At 34.1% G+C, this 22,132-nt stretch overlaps 1 protein-coding gene and 1 long non-coding RNA gene across 3 annotated transcripts in view; one reads left to right on the plus strand and one right to left on the minus strand.

The window, feature by feature from the left end:
• Window positions 1-2,533: 2,533 nt before the first annotated feature.
• Window positions 2,534-3,025, minus strand: LOC141481300 (uncharacterized). The gene is made up of 3 exons (XR_012464876.1): window positions 2,798-3,025; window positions 2,642-2,734; window positions 2,534-2,586 (listed from the first exon to the last, which is right to left on the minus strand). It is a non-coding gene; the product is annotated as an uncharacterized lncRNA (long non-coding RNA).
• Window positions 3,026-5,324: 2,299 nt separating this feature from the next.
• The window catches only part of mfrn (mitochondrial iron transporter mitoferrin), a 41,074-nt gene continuing 24,266 nt past the window's right edge, over window positions 5,325-22,132 (plus strand). Inside the window, exons 1-2 of one of the 2 annotated variants that reach the window (XM_023163499.2) lie at window positions 5,325-5,674; window positions 5,795-6,014. In XM_023163499.2, the coding sequence (XP_023019267.1) occupies window positions 5,558-5,674; window positions 5,795-6,014 (337 nt within the window). In that variant the 5' untranslated portion in view covers window positions 5,325-5,557. The remainder of the gene's footprint in view (window positions 5,675-5,794; window positions 6,015-22,132) is intronic. The other variant, XM_074172598.1, reaches the window with a different exon arrangement.

Below are 22,132 nucleotides of genomic sequence, written 5' to 3' on the forward strand. Positions count from 1 at the left end.
CTTGTGTGAAAATGGTCGAAGGTGAACTCCCGGCGGATCACAATACTGGACTTGTGAAAAATCACGTGCAGATCACTCTGATTTGAAACTCCATCTGTTCGGTAAACAGATCTCAATATATTTCAGCAGCTTTGAACTTCGTGAGAGGTCTCAGCTGCACTAGGTAGGTAAATGAATATGTCTTCACCTCATATTAAAATAGTTATTTACTCTTCTCTTCCTCTTCTTTATAAATTGAGTAAATGCGTCAGTCCGTCAGTAGTCGACCTCTTGAGTGAAATATTTGAGATAACCGTACTATAAAATTTACTCATTTGTTACAGCTTCTCACATTTGCGATATACCAAATAGGTACTCATTCATAACAGTTTCAACTCCTCTCGAGACAAACTCACAGTAAAAGCGGGAAATACTAAATCAATTCGTATATCCAAAATACGTCAATTAAATAGTTATTCATCAAAAAACTACTGTCGGTCAAAATTTAACCAATAGTCGGCTTATTTTTGATAACCTGTTACACAGGCTTTATAATAAGGTTTGTTCTGGTTCTAACCTAAATTTTGAGGAGACCACTGTGCCACCTATCGTATATATGAAGATTATATTTTTAGGAGTGATTGATTAATTTTTGGGAAAGAAATGTTTTGGCTTTCTACTACTCCATCTTGATACAAAAGAAAAAGTAGGCATCTTCCAAAGAAGCAATCAATTTTAAAAGTAGTAAACCTATACATAGATGTGTAGATCATGCAAAGAAGTAACTTTCAGACACAAACTGGAAGAAAAATTCCTCCTGAAACAGCTACTTTCATGTAAACATTGAATTACACGAAAGAAAAATTCTTTCGAAACAAATACTTTTATATGGATACTGAATTATACAGAAAACACTCTCTACTTAGTTTGTATTCAAAACATTCGTTATGTAGCGTATCCTTATAGTCAGTTCAAATCTTATCTAACCTCAATCATCAATTATTTAAATCAAATAAATGTGAAAAAACATCCTAGAAAATAGCCCGAACAAATTTAAACATGAATGTGCATGAGCAACGGAAACAGTTCCTAACAGTTCAGCCTCGAGAGCAAGAACGATTCGGGACGGTTCGAAACAGTTTAGGATCATTTTGCGTTCGAAACCAGAACAGAGGATTCATCAATCCGAACTTATTCTCGAAAAACCAGAACGCTCTATATCAACTACGCATGATCCTGACGTCCTAGAACTTGAATTTCGTAGAACCAGAACGAACCTATAAAGGACGATTCAAGTACCCCTATTCAGTGTTGCCACTATAAAATTTTCGGATCTAAATCGACTGACATTTTCTAGGTCTTTTTTGGAATAATTCAAAGTCGGAAAAGATAGAATTTTTAATTTTATAGATTTCTAGGTGTTTCCGGATATATGAATCGAAGTATTAAAGAAATCTTGTTGTATTCACTTATTGTTTATTGTATTCAGTAGAACAGGATCGTTCTGATAGGAAAAGTCTAACCATCTTTGGAATTCTGCAATTGAATGGTCTTCAATCAATAAATTGTCTTTCAATAGGGCACCCTCTGGTAATAATAATGGTATGGAAAAAGATATACAACACCTACACAGAATACACTATCAAAACGTAACTACTCGGCAAAAACAAACTGAACACTGAAATGCTATGTTTGTGACAACAGCAGTGTTACCAATGTCAAATATAAAAATTATCCCACTAGTATCATGAAATTATCCGCAATTCTCCCCCTAGTAGAATGACATTATCCGCAAATATCCCCTTCAACTTTTCCCAAATAAAACGCGCCAATTTCGAAAATTGTGCCTATCTATAGGTTCTTTTGATTGCTTCAAGGTGTAGTGTGGTAACCTGAGGTGTTCTGTGGTGAGGTGTAGTGTAATTCACACCAGATTTTGAATCAACTGCAGATTAGTGCAGATACAACAAAGGATGGCTCATGGTATATTGGACAAATTTAGCGATCATTTGACATCACCACTGTAACCTGTCACCAGGCCTGTCTATACTTTTTGACAGCGGTTTTTCTTCCTGTTGGTGAAATTTTTTGTCGTGCCTGTATTTGGTGAATAATTTGACTTTCCGTTCAACGCTTTTCTAGTGCCATCATAGAAAAATGGACCATCCTTTCTAGTGCATAATCGTTGAATCCAATCAGCATACGAATACCACAATCGAGTGTAATTTACACCACGTGTAGGAAAGTGCTACACTTAGTACACTTCGATGCAATCGAAAGAACCGTATATTCATGTAAATAAAAGTGTACGAAATACGTAAATAAAAACTTCTTTATAAGTTTCAACTTGAAATAAATCTTTTGATATCACTTTGGTTTTAGCAAACGAAAACATAATTCTTAACTAAGAAATAAAAACAAAAATTCAGCCAGTCTTAAACTCAAAATAGATACATTTTAACGCAGATAGTAACAAATTTACCTTCAACAGGACAAAACAAAAACTTTTTTGTCAATCTTCAACTTGAAATATGTAATAGTTAATATTATAAACTCTGAATCGGAGTCGTAAGATGATGATGCAGATGATGTGTTCTTGTTCTTAGTCTAAAACATTTCAGTTTAATACGTTTAAAACTTTTTATAGCCTTTACCTTCTTACATTCATCTCTTGTCTATTACCATCACCATCAGGATCTTCTTGAGAAGTGATTGTTTGTATTTGGTCTAGATCATTATATTTCTTCGAATCAGACTGAAATATGCAAAAACAAAAAGGCTGAATATTTTTAAAATTAATTTGCAAAGTAAAATCTACCTTATGCAGCCACCTATCCATTATATTTTGACTTCAATCAAACACAGTTTCAGTGATATTCACCTATAACGAGCTCCTTTGAAACAATTCAATCTATAAGGAACTAGGAGTTCGATTTTATTAAGATTGATCCAAAATTCACAATAAATTAACTTACTTCAATTTATTTAAAAGTAGACAACATATTTTCCCGCCTTTCCGGTATTTATTTTACAGATCGACAGTTGACAGTTGGACTAGTAGGAGTGAGATGAGTTAGGTTAGATCACAAAACAGTCAAAATACAGAACATTTAGTAATTTTCACGGTGCTCCTCGGCGCGCTAGACAAATTTTAAAGAGCTCATGCGCGCATGTGAAGTTGCTCTGAATGCGTTCAGGATTAGTTCCGCGACTACGAAAATGTCCGAAAATTATCCGCAAAATTTCAGGATCCCCAAGTACTCGAAATTATCCGCAAATCGGACAATTATCCCCTCATTGGCAACACTGGACAACAGGTAAACATAAATATATAGGTGACAGGTTTCGAACCATTGAACAACCTAAAGAGTAAAATTCCCTACGATTTGTTATTTTTGTCCATATCAACTTTATTACTTCGATTCATATATCCGGGAACACCCAGAAATCTATAAAATTACAAATTCTATCTGTTCCGACTTTGCATTATTCCAAAGAAGGCCTAGAAAATGTCAGTCGATTTAGACCCGAAAATTTTATAGTGGGAACACTGAACAGGGATACTGGAATCATCCATTTAGAACATAAATATATATTTTCTCAGAGTTGGTTACTCTGTATATTTGTCATTAGTGTCAGTTGTCATGTTAGATTGTCAAAACGTTACTTCAGTCATTGTCTAAAGATTTATCTAATCTATAGACAATGCTACAGTTAATTTTTTTTATAGACGTGTTAGTTTTTTTTATGAAATGTTTGCATTTAGCTTCGATAGCTAAACCAAGGAGGCGCCACATTTTTATGTAAGGTGAAGATTTTATTAAGCTCAGTAGACATTTCCCCGAATAAAACACTATACCTCAAACGACGTTGAACATATGTATTTCATACAAGAATTGTTGCCTCCTCAGATATGTTTCGTGACGATAGTGCAACAATTTTTTTGCAAAATGCTTATCCAAAAAGCAGACAACTATTATTCCTTTATCCTCATCGCCGACTGCGCTTTCTTGTTTGACCTGTTACTCTTTAGTTTCTTTTATCTGCATACCTAATTACTTTCTCGATATTTCCGACTTGAAACTCGGATTTATGTTTTTCCGATATTTAACTCGGAATGATGTTGATAATGGAGGAAGTCAGATGTTAGGTTGGGTTCTAATATGAAAAACCCAGATTGAAATAGAAATTTCCGAATTGGATTGGAAAAATGGATTTACATGTTTCAGGCGTTTTATTGGCAACACTGATATTTGATATATAATGTGTAAGGTATGTTGGCGTTATATTTCAAACTTTATCAGTTTGAACAATTATATCGATAACATACACTGATACTTTCACGCATATTACACTTTTTTTAGTATAGAAACAATCTCTGATTTGTAAGAATTTTATTTTGTGGATTCATTGGCATACTATCAATTTAATAAATAAGTGCTTGAATTCGTAAACCCAAATCATTCACTATTTTGCTGACACTTAGGCTAAACATATCATTCATCGAATTGCTTAGAATAATTGCTATCGTTTTCATATCGGAGATCGAGCTTTATTCAGTTGAATATAATTTGTATTTGGTGTGACACTCGAATAATAGTAGTGTGAAGACCTGCCTCTTCTTACTTTAGATGGCAATAGAAAAACCAATAATGTTCACTTGCGAGGATTGAGACATCCATACTTTAGGCTTTAGGTGGCACAAGGTACTACGTACTATATCCATTATCAATGTCCTGTTTTCTCCACCAATCAACCATGAATTAGTAAAGGCGTCTCTATTATATACAAGGAACAATCTGATTTTTGTCAAAAAAATTAAAATTAATTTCTTTAGGACTCTACAAACCAAGTTACGAACCATATTACAAACCATATTACAATCATTTATAAAAAAACATGGTGGACCAGAAAGACAATGGTCATTTTCAAAACTTCATCACAGACTTCAATTCGCTTTCCTTTCATAAAATGGGTCCGTTTTTCGTACTCTTTGATAAAACTTGTTGAGGAAACCATGTTCCGTATATCACCACTTTTTCATGAATATGACGGCGCAACACCAAGATCATGGTTGTTTCGACCAGACCCTAAAAACAGCGACGTAACGTTCAAGGCTGGGTCACTTGAATAGTTCTTTTTTTTATACTTCTTGACACGACATCTGAAACTTCAAATCACTGAAAAGTATTTGAAGAATGAATAAGGGATCTTGTCTCAAAATATTTGCTGCAAACCTATAAACGACTCTTTTTTTCTTCGAAATCGAATGTTAGCCGTACTTAGGTATCAATTAAGTCAACTAGTCAATGTCAGATGTCTTTGTCTCTTTGTATCATTATGTCAAGTGTCACGTGTCACCTACTTGAATTTTATAAATTTTATAATTTGTACTGAAGCATACTGTATAAAATACCAGTGCTCTGCCAGACTTCAGGTTCAGGACATTTTCATCTTGTTTGGAAGCTTCTTATGTCCTAAAATTTTGTTGATGACTGCTTAAATACCTTGAGTTGTCAACGGCCGATTGCATTACCGAATAAAATACACTTTGGTTAGGAATTAAATAACAATTATTATGAATTCGGACGATTATGAAACGCTTCCAACAGACAATGTCTCTACGCACATGATAGCCGGAGCGATCGCTGGTGTTATGGAACATTGCGTAATGTACCCTCTAGATTCTGTAAAAGTAAGTTCTGAACTTGTATTGAAATATTGTTTAATCTTCTCTAGATGTCTGATGAGAAATACCTAGGATTTTAAGGTTATGAGTGATTTTCTATGACTGAAAAGAAATGTCTTTCTACAGACCAGAATGCAGTCACTGACGACGTCTGGCACAGAAGGAATTGGTGAGACGCTTATAAGAATGGTTCGACACGAGGGACTGCTGAGGCCAGTTAGAGGAATGTCTGCTATGGTTGTGGGGGCTGGCCCCTCGCATGCTTTATATTTCAGTAGTTATGAATACCTTAAGAACACTCTAACTCAGTATACAAACTCAGCCAGGTACCATACATTAATTTTCGGTAAGTGATATTTATGTATTTGATATCCTTGAGATCTTGAAAAGACATTGGACATCCTCAGTTCTGGAATCAACTAGAGCATGTTCATGATTTTTGTTAAAAACTTTATAGGTGATCATATATTTTATTCTCTTTTTCCTGAGTCAGCCTAAGATATTACAAATATTTATCTGAACTGCTTAACCTATAAAAATCAATGATAATTTTTATTGACTGAAAGGTTAGGTTCTAGTGTTACAGCTATGTTTGAGCATTTATCAGCATATTTGTTTTGAACTCCATACACGATTATTTAATTAATTCATTGTTCATTGTATGAAAAGAAGAATTTATATTTGCTTAGAAAAGTCATTTTGATCCGAGTAACATTAATTTTTTATTCCTAGCGACACACTTGAAATTGACAAATTCCTGCCTTATATCAATAAGACATAAGACAGTATCAGCAGTAAATGGTAGTACTACTATTACTATACAGAGAATACAATAGGTTGGAAAGGATCATGATTGGTTTCAAGTTAGACAGTATCAGCAGTAAATGGTAGTACTACTATTACTCTACAGAGAATACAATAGGTTGGAAAGGATCATGATTGGTTTCAAGTTATTTTTATCATTCCAAGTTACTATATGATAATTTTTCCATATACTGATCATGAAACTAAATTAAGAAAACATTTTTTTGGTGTGAGATTTCAGATAAGAATCCCAATGAAATTGGTTCGATGTCATATGATATGTTATTCATATTATTTGAGAGTATTATCATTATCTTGAATAACTTGTTCCATAATTTGTAGGCTTATACCTATTAATCAAATAAAATGAAATTGTCATGCCATTGTCATGTGGAATTGAAAGTCATTCAGGTATAGACCAATAGAACCAAATGTGTTGGAATTTCTGAGTTTCACTAACATTTATACAAATGGATATTTTCTAATGCTAACTCTATTCAAGAAAAAACAAATGTTTCCCTTCTTAATTTTTTCTTCTCCCTATTAACAACTTGATATAATTTTTTATCCTCATTTCGAGTTGTTTCATTATTTTTTATACCTTCCATCATGTTATCATGAACATCAAAAGACCGAATGTCAAAAAACTATTTTTGGTAAAATAACTAAGAGGTTAATAAAGAACAATATGTATTTTTAAACTTTATTGAAATCATTCAGTTTTCGAGTAATAGAAAGTTATTCTCCAATGAACTACTTAAACTGTCCATAAATGTATGAGTGAGATTGTACCTAGTTGGTAAATTGTTGCGAATTTGTTTTGCCTTTATCAATATTCTCGTACTGTTATTACTGAAAATTGATGGACTTGCCATGACATTGACGGAAATTCTTAGATATTGAACGTGTTTATTGGATTCTGGATCCACAATATTAAATGTTGAGCTGAAGTGAAATGACGATATTTGAGTCATACATTAGTATTTTACTAACAAATGAATAAACATAAAAAATCTAACCATGAGAATAGTCAACAATAATACTGGTATTATGATCATGGTTTGAATTGTTTTTTTAAATGCTTCGTATTTAACTTTTTTGATCAATCACATTGATCGTAGTCCGAATAGTAAGTTACTGTGATGAACTGATTAAAAGGGCTAATATGAGAAGTTATTAGGGGAAAAAGCTCTTTGGCATTCTAGTTCTACATATTTTTATAAAAAAATATAGGAGACTCACGAAGAATTAAGCAAAGCAAAAATAACTTTTTTCTACTCATTTTATACTTGAAAATTCGTTATTGAAATAAAACACATATCACTCACAGGAACATCATACAGGGTAATATATAAAAGTGTATTGATTAAAAAATTTTTTATCTATCATCCTTATGGTGTACTCTTAAAGTACCAAGTCAAAAATACTTGTATTTAACTTTTAATTAGCAATTTTTTTAACTTTGGGAGACGAAAATACACATTTTTCACACAATATTATGACTTTATTTCACTGAATAAGATAATTCTGTTTCGGTCACAACTCAACCAATTAGGGCCAAATCGACCTTATTTCACTTTAATTTCAAGGCGCAATTTTTAAATATAGGTAGGTTCAAATATTTACTTTTGTTTGGCACGGACATTGTTTTGAAAAGTCGTATTTCAGGCTCGTAATGGGTCAAAACATGTTTTGGTTCATTTCTTGGCTCCCAATGGAAGATTTTCTTGTTCGTCTTTAAGCCTTCTATCACTGTTCAAAAATTATTTCGTTGAGTGCTTTTTAAGGTGAAAAGTAATTTCTTTGGGTTCCAATTTTTTCCTATTGGTATTGAAAGCCGGAAATGGAGAGAAAAAACGCTAAATTTTCTTTTGCACATGTTACAAAATGAAAATATTTTCCAAATGAACTTTGATGTGTTTAATCACCGCTTTAAGAAATTAAGAAAAAAAACTCGAATGTGTCTGTAAAATAAGATTAGGTAAAAAAAGCACATTACATCTGTTCTTGGTATCAGAATATTGGTTTATGAAAAACATGAAAAAATAAAAAATATTTGAAATTTGTCAGAAAAAACAAGTTAATCGGATGTACTTTTTTTGCTGTCAACGGCTTCGACTGCTTTGACCATTAGCTTCTTGTTCTGTAGTTGTTCTCACATGTATGTATTTTAATTTATTTTCCTTTCTTCAGTTTACAGAATGACTTTGGTACACCCAATAGTTTCCTGTAAAGTTTTGACATCTTTCACCAGCTTCACGAGTTTTCTCAGTTGTAGTAACTGTTACACTCTTTATAAAAATTTGACCATTGATACTCAAACAATGTTTCGCATGTGATAAGTTTAAAGTCAGTTAAAAAGTTGTAATATATGTTTAAAAGGGGCTGTCACCAATCAAAACATCACTATTCATTAAAAGGTTTTTGAGAGAGGGCATCATCATCACTACAACTTTTACTATACAAAAACAAAAGTTGGCAACGATATGTAATGTCGTTATGTCCAAATGAAATAAAAAAAAAGTTGTTTTCTTGGCTAATACTTCGACGTGTATTGTATTACATCTGACAGTTATTTGTGCAAGTTTCCTCACAGAGTAAATCATTGGAGATGAAAATCTTCGTTTTTTGTCAGGTTATCAAATTCTAATGTGGAAGAGCTGGGCTGGGTAAATGTCTCGAATCTCAGTTGATATTTTTATTTTCTCCTCCGTATGGTCATCAGATTGTTTTGATTTCTGCTGCTATTGACAAACCAATTCGGTAGGATTCCCTCTTATACACAAAATAATTACATCCTCATCATTGTATAAAAATAAATGTTCCAAAGAACCTTGAAAATTGGTTTTTCCATTGTGAAGCTGTAATTATTTTGTGAGAGACAATGCTGTTGAGTTAGATTTTCTCGGTGCTGGTGCTCAAGTTGTCATCAGCTTCGGGGAGGGGGCAAGGTTCTCACCTCCATAATTTTAGGATTGGCAAGTCGAATTTTCATTTGTGGATTTATGAAACAAGTTGAAATTGATAAGAAGTCAGCTTTTCATTTCGAATCAATTCTATATCTAGAGGGTGATCCAGAAGATAAATTTTGTCTTGGCTGAGTTTTTGAAAAAATTATACAATCATTAAGATGACTCGAACATCATCTTTTAAACATGAAATAACAAAAAAGTTTCAATACAAGTATTACTAGAAATTGGTCCCTCAAAGTTACAGCTGTCTGAATAATGAGTGACAGATAGCAAGTGGAAAAACATTATTCAATTCATGAATTCACGAAAAAAATTATTCATGATAAAAAATCTTCTTCGTCCGCAATAGCTATCTTCATTTCATATATGACTGTCGTATGTTATACACAAAATAGTAGACAATAATACTTTGGCTACATTCCATTCAAAAGTATTGCCACAACAATCCGAACACACACTTCTACTGAATTTTTGAAGTTATGATGAACATTATTAAGGTCTGATTAATTTTTCATAATTTTTTCATCATCATTGAGATTGAATTCATATTATAAATTTTATTCGAAATATTCCTACATATTGAAATTATTAGATAACGACTTCCAGGAGTCCAGAGAAGTTATTTGCCAATGGTTTATAGCTGAAATGATTCCAAAAAAAATTATTCAATGAATAGGTCTTTAATTTTCACTCATTTTGTTAATCCACCAAAAAAAAGTTGATAGATGTAGCCATTACTACGTGATAGGAGATCATCCTATATGGACATTCTCAAACATTCTCAAAAAAAGTTGTTTGTTATTCAAGAGGCTGTAACTTTGAAAGAAAAAATTCTGTTATACTTATTTGATGGTCCTTTTTCAAATATTAGGGTAAACATCATATTTTATTTCACCCTATATATTGGAGTGATTTAAAATGAAAAGGTTTTGGATTTGACAGTCTCTCTTATGATTTTTTCTGCAATTCCGTGAATAAAGAAAAATGGTATAAATACATTATAGACCTCGAGTTACAAATACTGATTTTTTCTCTTATTTTTAAACTTGTGAAAAAAGATAATGATTGAATTATGATTTATGTGCTAATTCCAACCCCATACCAAGATATTAATCAAGCAATTTGAGAATATTACTTTTGAAATACAAAGATAATATGTCTGTTATTTCAATTCTCTTGTAAACACCGAGAGGTTATCATATAATCTGAAAGTGAACAATTGAATAATATTTTTGATCTGAAAGTCATTGAGTTTTGCTGAGATAACCAGTAGTACCATAACTCTGTTTATCGCAAAGGAATATTAGATTAGGTAATAAATCTTTTACCAGTATTCGAAAAGTAGATAATTTTGAGTAACAATTTTTAGTGTGACAGTGGAAGTAAAGTCATTATAGGTTTCATTTGTCATAATTATGCGGAAATATGAACATTTGTGAACATATTGTACACATTAAAAAGCTATTACAAAAATATTTTATTGTATAGGATAAAGAAAATACTCAAGTAACTGAGAGTTACTTGAGAATGGTCTAACAAACCATAACCGGTTGTAACAAATAATGAACTTAGTAGAAAGTAGACAAAAGTATTTTCTTTATGTTCAATATGAATTCGTTAAAAATAAATGGGTCATCAATCGAACAAGTATTTTTTAAAAGTGTTTTTAGATAGAATTCATATAATTTTCAAAAAATGTCTTTCAGTTCCTAAACTTCTATAAAAACTATTTATTTTTTTTCAAAATTTTATAATTTTCAAGAAAATGACACATGAAATGTGCTTTATTTGCGGAAAATACCACTCCTGTTTTTTCCACCATATATGTAGTTTCATGTATTTTAATTGGCGAAAGTGTAATAGCTGATTTATACACCAAAAAAAAATCTGTTCAAAATCTGTTTTTCCGTTAACTAGCTGTCGCAACCCTCAGAAGTCGAAACTTGTGCGAGCTAAGGATTAACGAGGTCTTACCTTTCAACGTGTGATTCCTAACACCAAACCGTTATTATTTATTTTTGCTTTAATAATATGGACCAAAAGTTGATAAATTGGGTCATTCATACACCCATTTTTAAAAAAAGTAGCGCACTTCACATATAACAGCAGAATGCCAATATCAATAAAAAACAGGGTTTTGTTACGAATAATATTGAGCACACATACCTACAGAACTGTCGTTAAGGTAAAATAGAAAGTAAGAGAAAAGTGTAGTGTATGAATGCATTGTGACAACATTTTTGAAGTAAAAGATACAGTATAATTATTATTCTCGAATACAAGATGTGAATTGTTCAAAAGTGAATTCTTAATTTATATGTTTTCTAGTTTTTTCAAGATGTACGAGGTCTGTTATAAAATTGATATGAATGAATATCACTGAAGTTTTATCCCAACATCAAACCGTTATTTTAACATTTCGACACGTGTTTCGATCACCAAGGGATCATCTTCAAGAGGAAGATTGAAACACTTTTAATCTTTATCTTGAAGATGATCACTTGGTGATCGAAACACGTGTCGAGGTGTTGAAATAACGGTTTGGTGTTGGGATAAAACTCAAGTAATATTCATTACTACACCAAAGGTTCCAAACAGTGCATCACAAGAATAGACACAGATTAAATACAGATGCGAAAACTTTGATGCCGCCTTTGATGTTCGATGGCTAAAAATTCGTAACCTTGAATATGATGTGTATACCACCTCGATATACACGGAGAAAAAGGTTTGGTTGATTTCAACTATTTCCTCTTAATGTACACTGAAACAACATGCTTTCGCTGTTCACAGAAAAAGTGATGGTATTTTTGTGGTACGTTATAATGAAATAAAGAAACTCGCATATTGACAAATTTGATTACAGAGATAAGTAGATATCATCAATTAAGTTCAATAGTGAAATTTGATAAAAATTGGGAATATTTTTAATCATTTTGTATATTTGTGGGCTATGCTTGAAGACTGGCAGTAAACAAATCTAAAGAAATGAACTTTGAACGTTCAACCCAGTCTCGAATATACCTACACAGTAAGTTGAATGGGCTGATGCCTATCAGAAAACAACTACAATATATTGCTTTGCTGACGACATCACACTTGGTTCGTTATTCCATTTGGACTCCAGGACATCGGCTACGGAGGCACAGGAGGTTGCATATCTTAATGAGGATCTAGAGGTGATTTCGAATTGGAGTGAAAGTAACCAGGTTCATTTCAATGCCACAAAAACTCAGGCACCGGTTTTATCCAAGAAGATAAATGTCTCCGGAACGGATATAATAATGTCAGGTCAGACAATTCCGCTTTCTGCTTCGATAAGTTTGTTGGGGGTTGAAATGGACACGAATATGTCTTGGCACAATCATGTCGCTGGAATTGCAAAGGCTGCTCACTGTTCCGAACCAGAACACCTCAGCAACTTTTGATGCTTTATAAAGATCCGATCAGATATTCTTTGGAGTATTGTTCTCATGTATGGAGCTCTGCCCCCAAACATACCCTGAAGTTGCTGGATTCCGTCCAGAAAAGACGTTACGTTACGTGCAACCTTAATAGTCTGGAACATCGAAGAAAGGTTGGAGATTTGTCTCCCTTTTATAGATACTTTCACGGAAAGTGTTCAAGTGACTTGGAACATTTGATTACACCGAGAGCGGTGAGGTTCAACTCATTACACCACGAACTTCACTGTTTAAGAACTCTTTTATCTGGAGAACTGCGTTTATGTGGAATGCCAGAGATTCAAATCCAATGTGAATCGCTACTTTCGCAAAGGCACCGCTCTTGAATTATCTTAAGGATTTTCGTGTAGTGCTTGTGTTTTGTTCTTAACAAAAAACGTAGATTCAGTTATCGATTTTTTTATGTTAGTGCACCCGTCTCGAACATACGTTCACAGTTTCAGCTATTTAGCATAGTTTATTGATGAGGGTCATAGAAGTTAGAAGTGTTTTGCGTGTTCGGCGATTTTCTGCTATCGAATAAATTGGATCAAAGAATTTGCATCAAATTTTGTGTAAAAAATGAAATAAAGTGTTAAAAAAACACTTGAAGTGTTGACAGTGGCATACGGTGATTGTACTCTGAGTCATAACAATGTTTACAAGTGGTACAAGCTTTCCACAGAATGTCCAGAAGATGTGAATGACAACCATCGCCCTGTACGCCCCAGCACATTAACATCCGATGAAAATGTTGCGAAAGTGGAGAATTTTTTTATGAAGAATCGTCGAATCACTATTGGAAAAGTAGCTGAGGGGGTCGGCATATCGTTTGGCTCAGGCCATGCAATTTTTTTCGGAAATTCATGAAGCGTGTGACAGTAGAGTTCGTTCCAAAATTGTTGAATTTTGACCAAAAAACCCGTTGCATAAGCGTCGCTCGGGAATTGTTGAATGACGTCAACGGCGATCTAGATATGCCTAAAAGGGTTATAACTAGTGGCGAATCATGGAATTATGGTTATAGCATCGAAACCAAACTCCAATCGTCCCAATTGAAGAGTCCAGGGGAGCCAAGACTGAAAAAGCACGGTATTGTGGAAAAACAATGGTTTTTGCATCACGATAATGCACCTGCTCACTCGTCATTGCTTGTTCGTAATTTTTTGTCCAAAAGCAACACCGTAATCATGCCTCAGCCACCGTATTCACCAGATTTGAAATGACGGCATTTTGTGACGATTGAGGAGATAGAAACTGAATCGCTTAGAGAACTCAAGAACATACCAAAATGTGTATATCAAAACTGCTTCAAGGATTGGCACAGGTATTTTATATCTGATGAGGGGGGGCACTTTGAAGGGGACAAAAAAGCAATTGATGGGTGAATAAATATTTTTTGAGAATAATGAAAATTCACCTCGTAATTTTTTCTATATTAAAATAAAATTATCAGAAAAGAATCAAGGATCGTTTTGGTTGCGCAAACGCAAAGAAGAACATACCTCGAAACGTGACAATTTCTGACTTTTCCAATACGTTTTAAACCATCAAAAAACACATGGGAGCTGACGCCTAGTTCTTTCGCCATCTCAAGCACCATCTTCAGTAGGGTCTTCAAATCCTCGTCCTGGATTGCTTTAGGTCGACCACTTCGGGGCTAAAATCTAAAATTTGGAGAGAAAAATAATAGCATCATTGTATTGAATATAAAATTCTTTATCGATCAGTATATACCACGAAACATTAGAATGAATATTTATTGAGATGTGAAGCTACAAAAACCGAACAAAACTTTTGAAACAACCTATTAAATAATCGACTTTGGATTTTTTAATGTTACCCTGTACAAACGACCTATTCATCAACTTTTGATTTGCATGGCTGTGCTATGTGTTGGTAGCGATTTCTCGCTTTCAGTTTGTTTATTCGGTGTTGATCAAAGTACGTGTTTTCAAGGGATTCATTTCGGTATATTTGAGGTTTCTATAATTACATATCCATAATCATTATTTCACTCTTCTACAAAGGTCGGTGCGTACTCCATGATTTTTCATATTACTGATAGCAAAGCGACTGGTCTATAGTTATTCGGAAGATTGTTCTTGCCTTTTTTGGAAATAGGCTGAACGCGAGCAATCTTCCAACAAGAAGAAAAACCCCATCTTAGACTTTCTCGCACCCAGTTCAATATCATCAGTCGTTTTTCTTTATTTGGAGGCATGTTTATTATACATCTACTAACATGAACCGAGCGCTTCATTGAATTATACAGGGTGTAACTGAATAAGTGTAAAACATTTAAGGAGGTGATTCCTCATCGAAAAAAAGATATGATCTTTCATATAAAGAAACTTCATTGGAGCATCCCTTGTTAAGATACAGCCCCTTAAAGAGGGTACATAAAATTTGTATAACAATTTTTTTCACAAGCACTAAAAAAGTTACAATATTGAAATTAACCTGACGTTTTGTACTACCAAAAAGACACTTAGCCAGTAATTTATTTGGTTTACTCCATGGATGTAAGGGGTGGAAACGCAACCCCTAAAATTTATTTCCAATGTAACTTTTTGTCTTATTATTTGTTTACCATTTAAAAATGTATTTCCGATATCCTGTTTCATTCTAAACAAAAAATGTCTCTTGGGTTTTTTGCCCAAAATAAACCAGTTCACAGTAAAAAATTATTTTACGAACAACTATAGAGATACATCGTCATAAATGCGAACTGGATTTATTGTTATTTTGTAGTTAGTACCTGCATTAAAAAATAATAAACAAAACTAATTTATTAATAACAAAACACACAACATGTAGAAACATAGTAAATGTTCAATATGTCTACCTTCAGACATTACGCATGCGTCTAGACGTCGGCGCATTGACCCACGTATTCGCTCAAATATTCCTGGAGTCTTTCTGATTACCCTGCACGCATCGATGATGCGTTTTCTTGAGTCCTCTACATCGCAAACAGGAGTACGATAAACCAAATGCTGTAAATGGCCCCAAATAGAGAAATCGACAGGATTGAGATCCGGGGATCGAGCGGGCCAGTTCTGTGGCCCCCCTATCCACTGATTTGCATATGTTTCAGTTAAATGCTGACGTGCTACTTGACCAAATTGGGCGGGAGCCCCATCATGCATAAAAAACATATCCCTTCTGACGCCCAAAGAACTTCCTCCAGCATGCACTTCTCTAAAAAATTGAACGTGTGCCTCACCATTTAATCGAGGAGGTAGAAAATGAGGCCCAATTAAATCATCCCTAATAACTCCGAGCCACACGTTAAGAGAAAACTGTTCTTGATGGTTAATTTCGACATATAGTCACAATTTCTTCTAATCATTTACAACATCCAATTGCAAAATTCGAAACGGTTCGGAAAGTCTCGCGGTAACAGTGCCTGTACTCGTTGCAGATGGTAAGGTTATGAGAGCTGTTCCTCTAAAATTCGAAATACCGTCATATTATATCAACATTCAGCTGGAAAGCAATCTTTTTAGAAATAGGTAGTAGGTTGTTCTTCAATCAAATTAAGTACTGCTTTCTCAATCTGTGGTGTTCGTACTTCTCGATGGCGACCACAATCCTGCGTTCTTTTGTCGAATGAACCATATTCTCATAATCGTTGATGAAGTCGAGCAAATATTCTATGTGAAGGATGCTACCATTGAGGATACATTTCAGCATATCTTCTAGAAACTTCTAACCTATTCCCTTGCGACAGACCATAAACGTTATGCATATCAGCCATTTCCTTATTTGTGTATGCCATTTTAATAACAAGTGAATTATTAAAGTAACAAATTAAGAACAGAACAACAACACACAATTAGTATTAATTCAATTCCGAAAATTCACAAACTGGTAGCGTCATACCAATTCAATTGTCACTATCGCTAATAGCGACCTAATAGATAGATTAGTTTTGTATTTTCGCATTTATGAGGATGTATAATAATAATATAATAATAAACGCCTTTTATTGTCATTCGAGAACAGTACATGATTGGGTAATTCATAGACTGTTGGCGAAGTCTAGCTCAATGCTATTCTACTTAACCAACAGAGGGACACAGCCTTATTTATATTATATAATTTGAATTCATCAATGCCATACATTTGGATGGCATTGAAGACAAAACACCTCTGAAAAAATGCAGTTTTGTGCTGAGGCATGGTCAAGGTAGATTTGTGTCTGATATTTTGTAAATGTAAATGTATTTTGAGGAATGAATTTATTGATCAATGCAGGCGGGTTAGGATCATTTAAAAGTTTGTGAGTAAAGGTACCCATGTGGAGCTGCCTTCTATTGTACTTATTGAGCCAGTTGCATTCTACAATTTTATGTGAAATATGTTCATATTTTCTAATACCATAAATCAGTCTTGTGCAGCTATTTTGCACTTTTTGTATTCTATCCTTATCGACTTCTGTCAGGCATGGTCCATAAAAAAAATCACAATAGTTGAAGTGGCTCAGGACAAGTGATTCACACAACGTTCGCTTCATTTTGAAACTAAGAATATGACGATTACTGTAAATAAGTTTCAAGGATGCGAAAGATTTACCAATAAGATTTTTTATGTTCTGAAAAAAACGCATGTCTGTATCTAATACTAAACCAACATTTCTGGCAGAGTCACAGATTTCCAGTGGAGTATCATCAATTTGAAGATTAAAACTATTTTTCCAGAAGTTCATATTATTTTTACTACCGAAATAAAATACTTTGGATTTTTCTGAATTAAGTTTCAAGTAGTGTTCTTCTGATAATGTCTTGATTTTATTCAATTCATTGTTCATGATTTCTTCTGCAGTTTCGAAATTTTCAGTACGAAAACTGAGATAAAGCTGTGTATCATCTGCAAAAGCTTGAACTTTACAAAGTTCTATTCCATTTAAAATATCTGCAGTATATATAATGAAAAGTAATGGGCCCAGTATAGACACCTGAATCATTAACCAATATTCTCTGAGAACGTCTGAGAAAATAATTCCACATTAAAAACGCTGACTTATTATCTCTGTAGTCGTTCCCAAAATAATTTTTTGATGCGAACTGGTTTATTTTGGGCAAAAAACCCAAGAGAAAGTTTTTGTTTAGAATGAAACAGGCTATCAGAAATACATTTTTAAATAGTAAACAAATAATAAATTTTACTGGAGTTTTTTCCCAACACCAAATCGTTATTTTTAACACATCGACACGTGTTTCGATCACCAAGTGATCATCTTCAAAGAGGAAGATTAAAACTTCTAATAAGACAAAAAGTTATATTGGAAATAAATTTTAGGGGTTGTGTTTTCCACCCCTCACAACCATGGGGTAAACCAAATAAATTTCTGGCTAAATGTCTTTTTGGTAGTACAAAACGTCAGGTTAATTTCAATATTGTTACTTTTTTAGTGCTTGTGAAAAAAATTGCTATACAAATTTTATGTACCCCCTTTAAGGGGATGCATCTTAACAAGGGATGCTCCAATGAAATTTCTTTATATGAAAGATCCTATCTTTTTTTCGATGAGGAATCACCTCCTTGAATATTTTACATTCATTTAGTTACACCCTGTAGAGTGTGTTTCGTCAAGGTAACATACAAGGTAGTTCAAATCAGTTGGTAACTTTATATTGTTGAACGGCGGCTGATAATTCAATTTGTCGAACTAATATCATTTTTACGCTTGTTAAGCAAGTAAAACCAATTAGTATGGCTTTTATAACTCCTGTTTTTGTCTGTATCTGTATTGTTTCTGAGAAATGTCACTCTACACTTCTTGAAATCTTTGAATATGTTTCCATTCAATAGTGGTTAATTTTTTGTTTATATTTGGGTCTTTAATCAGATAAATGGTTTTTTGTAGATAAAATCCAGCAACCTGTAAGATGTGATTTAGATGTGAACAATACTCCAAAGAAAGTTCAATTTGCTAGAGCGTTTACAAGTATATAGCATATTCATACCATACTCATAAATTTTATAAATCTTTGATCTGTTCAATTTGAAATCTTTATTAGAGAGCAATAAAAGGTGAATTATAGAGAAATGTTTATGATCGTAGATCAACTCTCTACTTATTTCATGAACTCAAATTGAACTTTATATAAAATAAAGTAATGTATATCTGTGCAAATCTTTTTAAAATCTGTTTTTTCGTTAATCAGTGTGGTCAGTGTGCTCAGTATGGTCAGTGCGCTCAGTATGGTCAGTGCTCACGAAGACGATTTGGAGAACAACCTAGGCGACCAATTAGTGCGCTGAACTGCTAAAAACAGATGTGGCTACTGTTATTGACAGCAAGAAATAAAAGCTTCTGGAACTGCAATTTTCTGCAATTCTTTTTAAAATCTGTTTTTCCGTTAATCAGCTGCCGCCCCCATACGAACGACAACTCTCAGAAGTTGAGAAACTTGTGCAAGCTAAGGACTAATGAGGTCTTACCTTTTAACGTGTGATTCCTAACACGGTTGCAGAATCATCCCAGTTTCAACCAGATAAATTATCTCAAGAAAAGTATCTGGTCGGGGCGGGAATCGAACCCACGGCATTCCGATCGTGAGTCGGGCGCACTACCACCGCGGCCAATTTCACAACAGTCGACATATCAATAAATTATATGTAGGTGACTGTTTGATGAAGCAAAATACGAAAGCAATTTCGGAATCAGTTGAAGAAAATAATTTTTTTGTGACTTGACAAAGGTTTTTTCTATTAGAAAGTCAGTGATGAATAGTTGAAAGTTCAAATAAGAGTCTTTCTCCAGATAATTTTGAGAAATTTTCTGTCAATTTAAAATTTGCGAATTTTTATTTGGTTTGGTAAAACATTTAGTTTAGCGCCTCACTAAAATATGCCAACACACTATTCAATTCATTGAAATATTTAAAATTGTGGACCAAGAAGGAAAATATTTGAAGTTAGGTATTTGATAGCGTATAAAGCGTACCTCATAGAAATATTAACCCTCCCGAAGGTTATGTTCAACAAGGCAACAGCAATATCATCAGGGTACTAGAGTACTGACTGTGATATAGCACTCTTAATTTCGCTTTATACCGATGGATACATAGACTAAGTTCCTCAGAAACTAGTCTCTAGCGTTCGGCTGAGCCGTTCAAAGTGCCATCATGGCAATCTACTTGGACTACACTTTACCTGATCTGAGGATGGCAAAGGTTTATGGCTATCATCGGAAAATTTGGTCACGTTAGTTTCATTGTTTTTTTAAGGACAATCCACAAGCACTACAGGAAAATCCTTAAGGCGCCCTCAGAGCGGTACCTATGCGAAAGTAGCGATTCACATTGGATTTGAATGGCTGCAGATTAAATCCATTTAGAAAAACGTTCTCAGGAAGTTACTTTCACAAAAAAGCAGTTCTCCAGATGAAATAGTTCTCAAATAGTGTAGTTCGAGGTGTACTGAGTTGAACCTCGAAACGATGAGCAGTCACAGTCCGACGCGTATTTCTCACATGTACCGGTCTTGGTGGAATCAAATGTGCCAAGACACTTGAACACTTCCCGTAAAAGTATCTATAGAAGAGAGACAAATCTCCAACCTTTCTTCGATGTTCCAGACTATCATGGTTGCACGTGATGTTCGTGTCTCCAAACAGACGGATGTCTCTTTTGTGAATGGAATCCAGAAAGTTCAGGGAATGTTTGGGGGCAGAGTTCCATACATGAGAACAATACTCCAAAGGTCTGATCTGACCTTTATAAAGCATCAAAAGTTGCTGAGGTGTGTACAGGTTTTTGGAGCGGAACAGTGTTCCAAGCTTTTGAGAGGCAACCTTAGGAGGTCCAGCGACATGATTGCGTCAAGATATATTGGTGTCCATATTAACCTCCAACGAACTTATCGAAGAAGCAGAAAGCGTAATTGTCTGACCTGACAGTATATCCGGTTCGGAGACATTTATCTTCTTGGAGAAAACCGATGCCTGGGTTTTTGTGGCCTTGAATTGAACCTGGTTACTTTCACCCCATTTCGAAATCACTTCTAGATCCTCATTAAGATATGCAACCTCCTGCTACCGGTGAAGATGTGCATCTGCAGCCGACGTCCTGGAATCCAAATGGAATGACGAGACAAGTTGATGGAGAAAGTATTAGAAATATCAAGCGCAACAGCTCTTGATTCTCCATGTTTCTCGATTTCGTTATTCCAAATATGGGTGACAGACGATAGAAAGTAGCCTGTTGATCTTTGTTTCCGAAAGCCATTGTTGATGATCGCTCAAGATGTTGAAGCCTTCCAAATATTTGAGGATATGGTGGTTTACGGCTGTCTCCGTGATTTTTGATATTACTGATAGCAAAGCAACTGGTCTATAGTTATTTGGAAGATGTTTTTTGCCCCTTTTTGGAAATAGGCTGAACACGAGCAATCTTCCAACAAGAAGGAAAAACCACTTTCTCGTTAGACAGGTTGAAAAGTCTGCAAAATACTGGCGCGAGCTCATTTGCGCATTTTTTAAGTACGATGACGGGCACTTCATCAGGGCCAGACAGGCGCCTTGTTGATATTGAGCTGTTTATAATTGGCTTCTTCAGTAATCGCAATAATTTTCAAATTTTTTGCCTGGGTCTGTGACATATTATCTGTATACCACCAATTTGTACTCGGAACCCATATATGTTAGCATGGTGGAGGTCTGGGAGAGTCCGTAGTCTTCAAAGTCCATGTCTCAATGTTTTGTCTGATTTTCGTTCTTGTTCGTCCATGTACATCCCATACGAAGCCAAGAACTATAAAATATATTATTATTAATTTTTTCTAGAGAAAATAATGTAATTCTGCTATATAATATTAGGTTAGGTAGTTAATATATATTTAAATCTACTCATTCCCCCACGACAAATTTTTACTTTTTTGGCTATTTATGATACACTGTTTGGTGTAGTAATGAATATTACTGGAGTTTTTTCCCAACACCAAATCATTATTATTAACACCTTGAAGAAAGAGGAAGATTAAATCTTCCTCTTTGAAGATGATCACTTGGTGATCGAAACACGTGTCAAGGTGTTAAAAATAACGTTTTGGTGTTGGGAAAAAATTCCAGTAATATTTTTTGGCTATGCTTGAAAATATACTTCTAATCTACCGTTGACATTGTGAATATTGTTGTAATAAAATGTTGTTTGATTAATCTTTATCGCAATATTTATGAAATTCAAATGAATTCCCGAGTATTATCTGTATAATGACAATTCATAAATTGGTCT

Source organism: Leptinotarsa decemlineata, unplaced genomic scaffold, assembly GCF_025532065.1.
Source record: "Leptinotarsa decemlineata unplaced genomic scaffold, Ldec_3_MD MMD2_tig00000133_RagTag_RagTag, whole genome shotgun sequence".
Taxonomy (NCBI): Eukaryota; Metazoa; Arthropoda; class Insecta; order Coleoptera; family Chrysomelidae; genus Leptinotarsa; species Leptinotarsa decemlineata.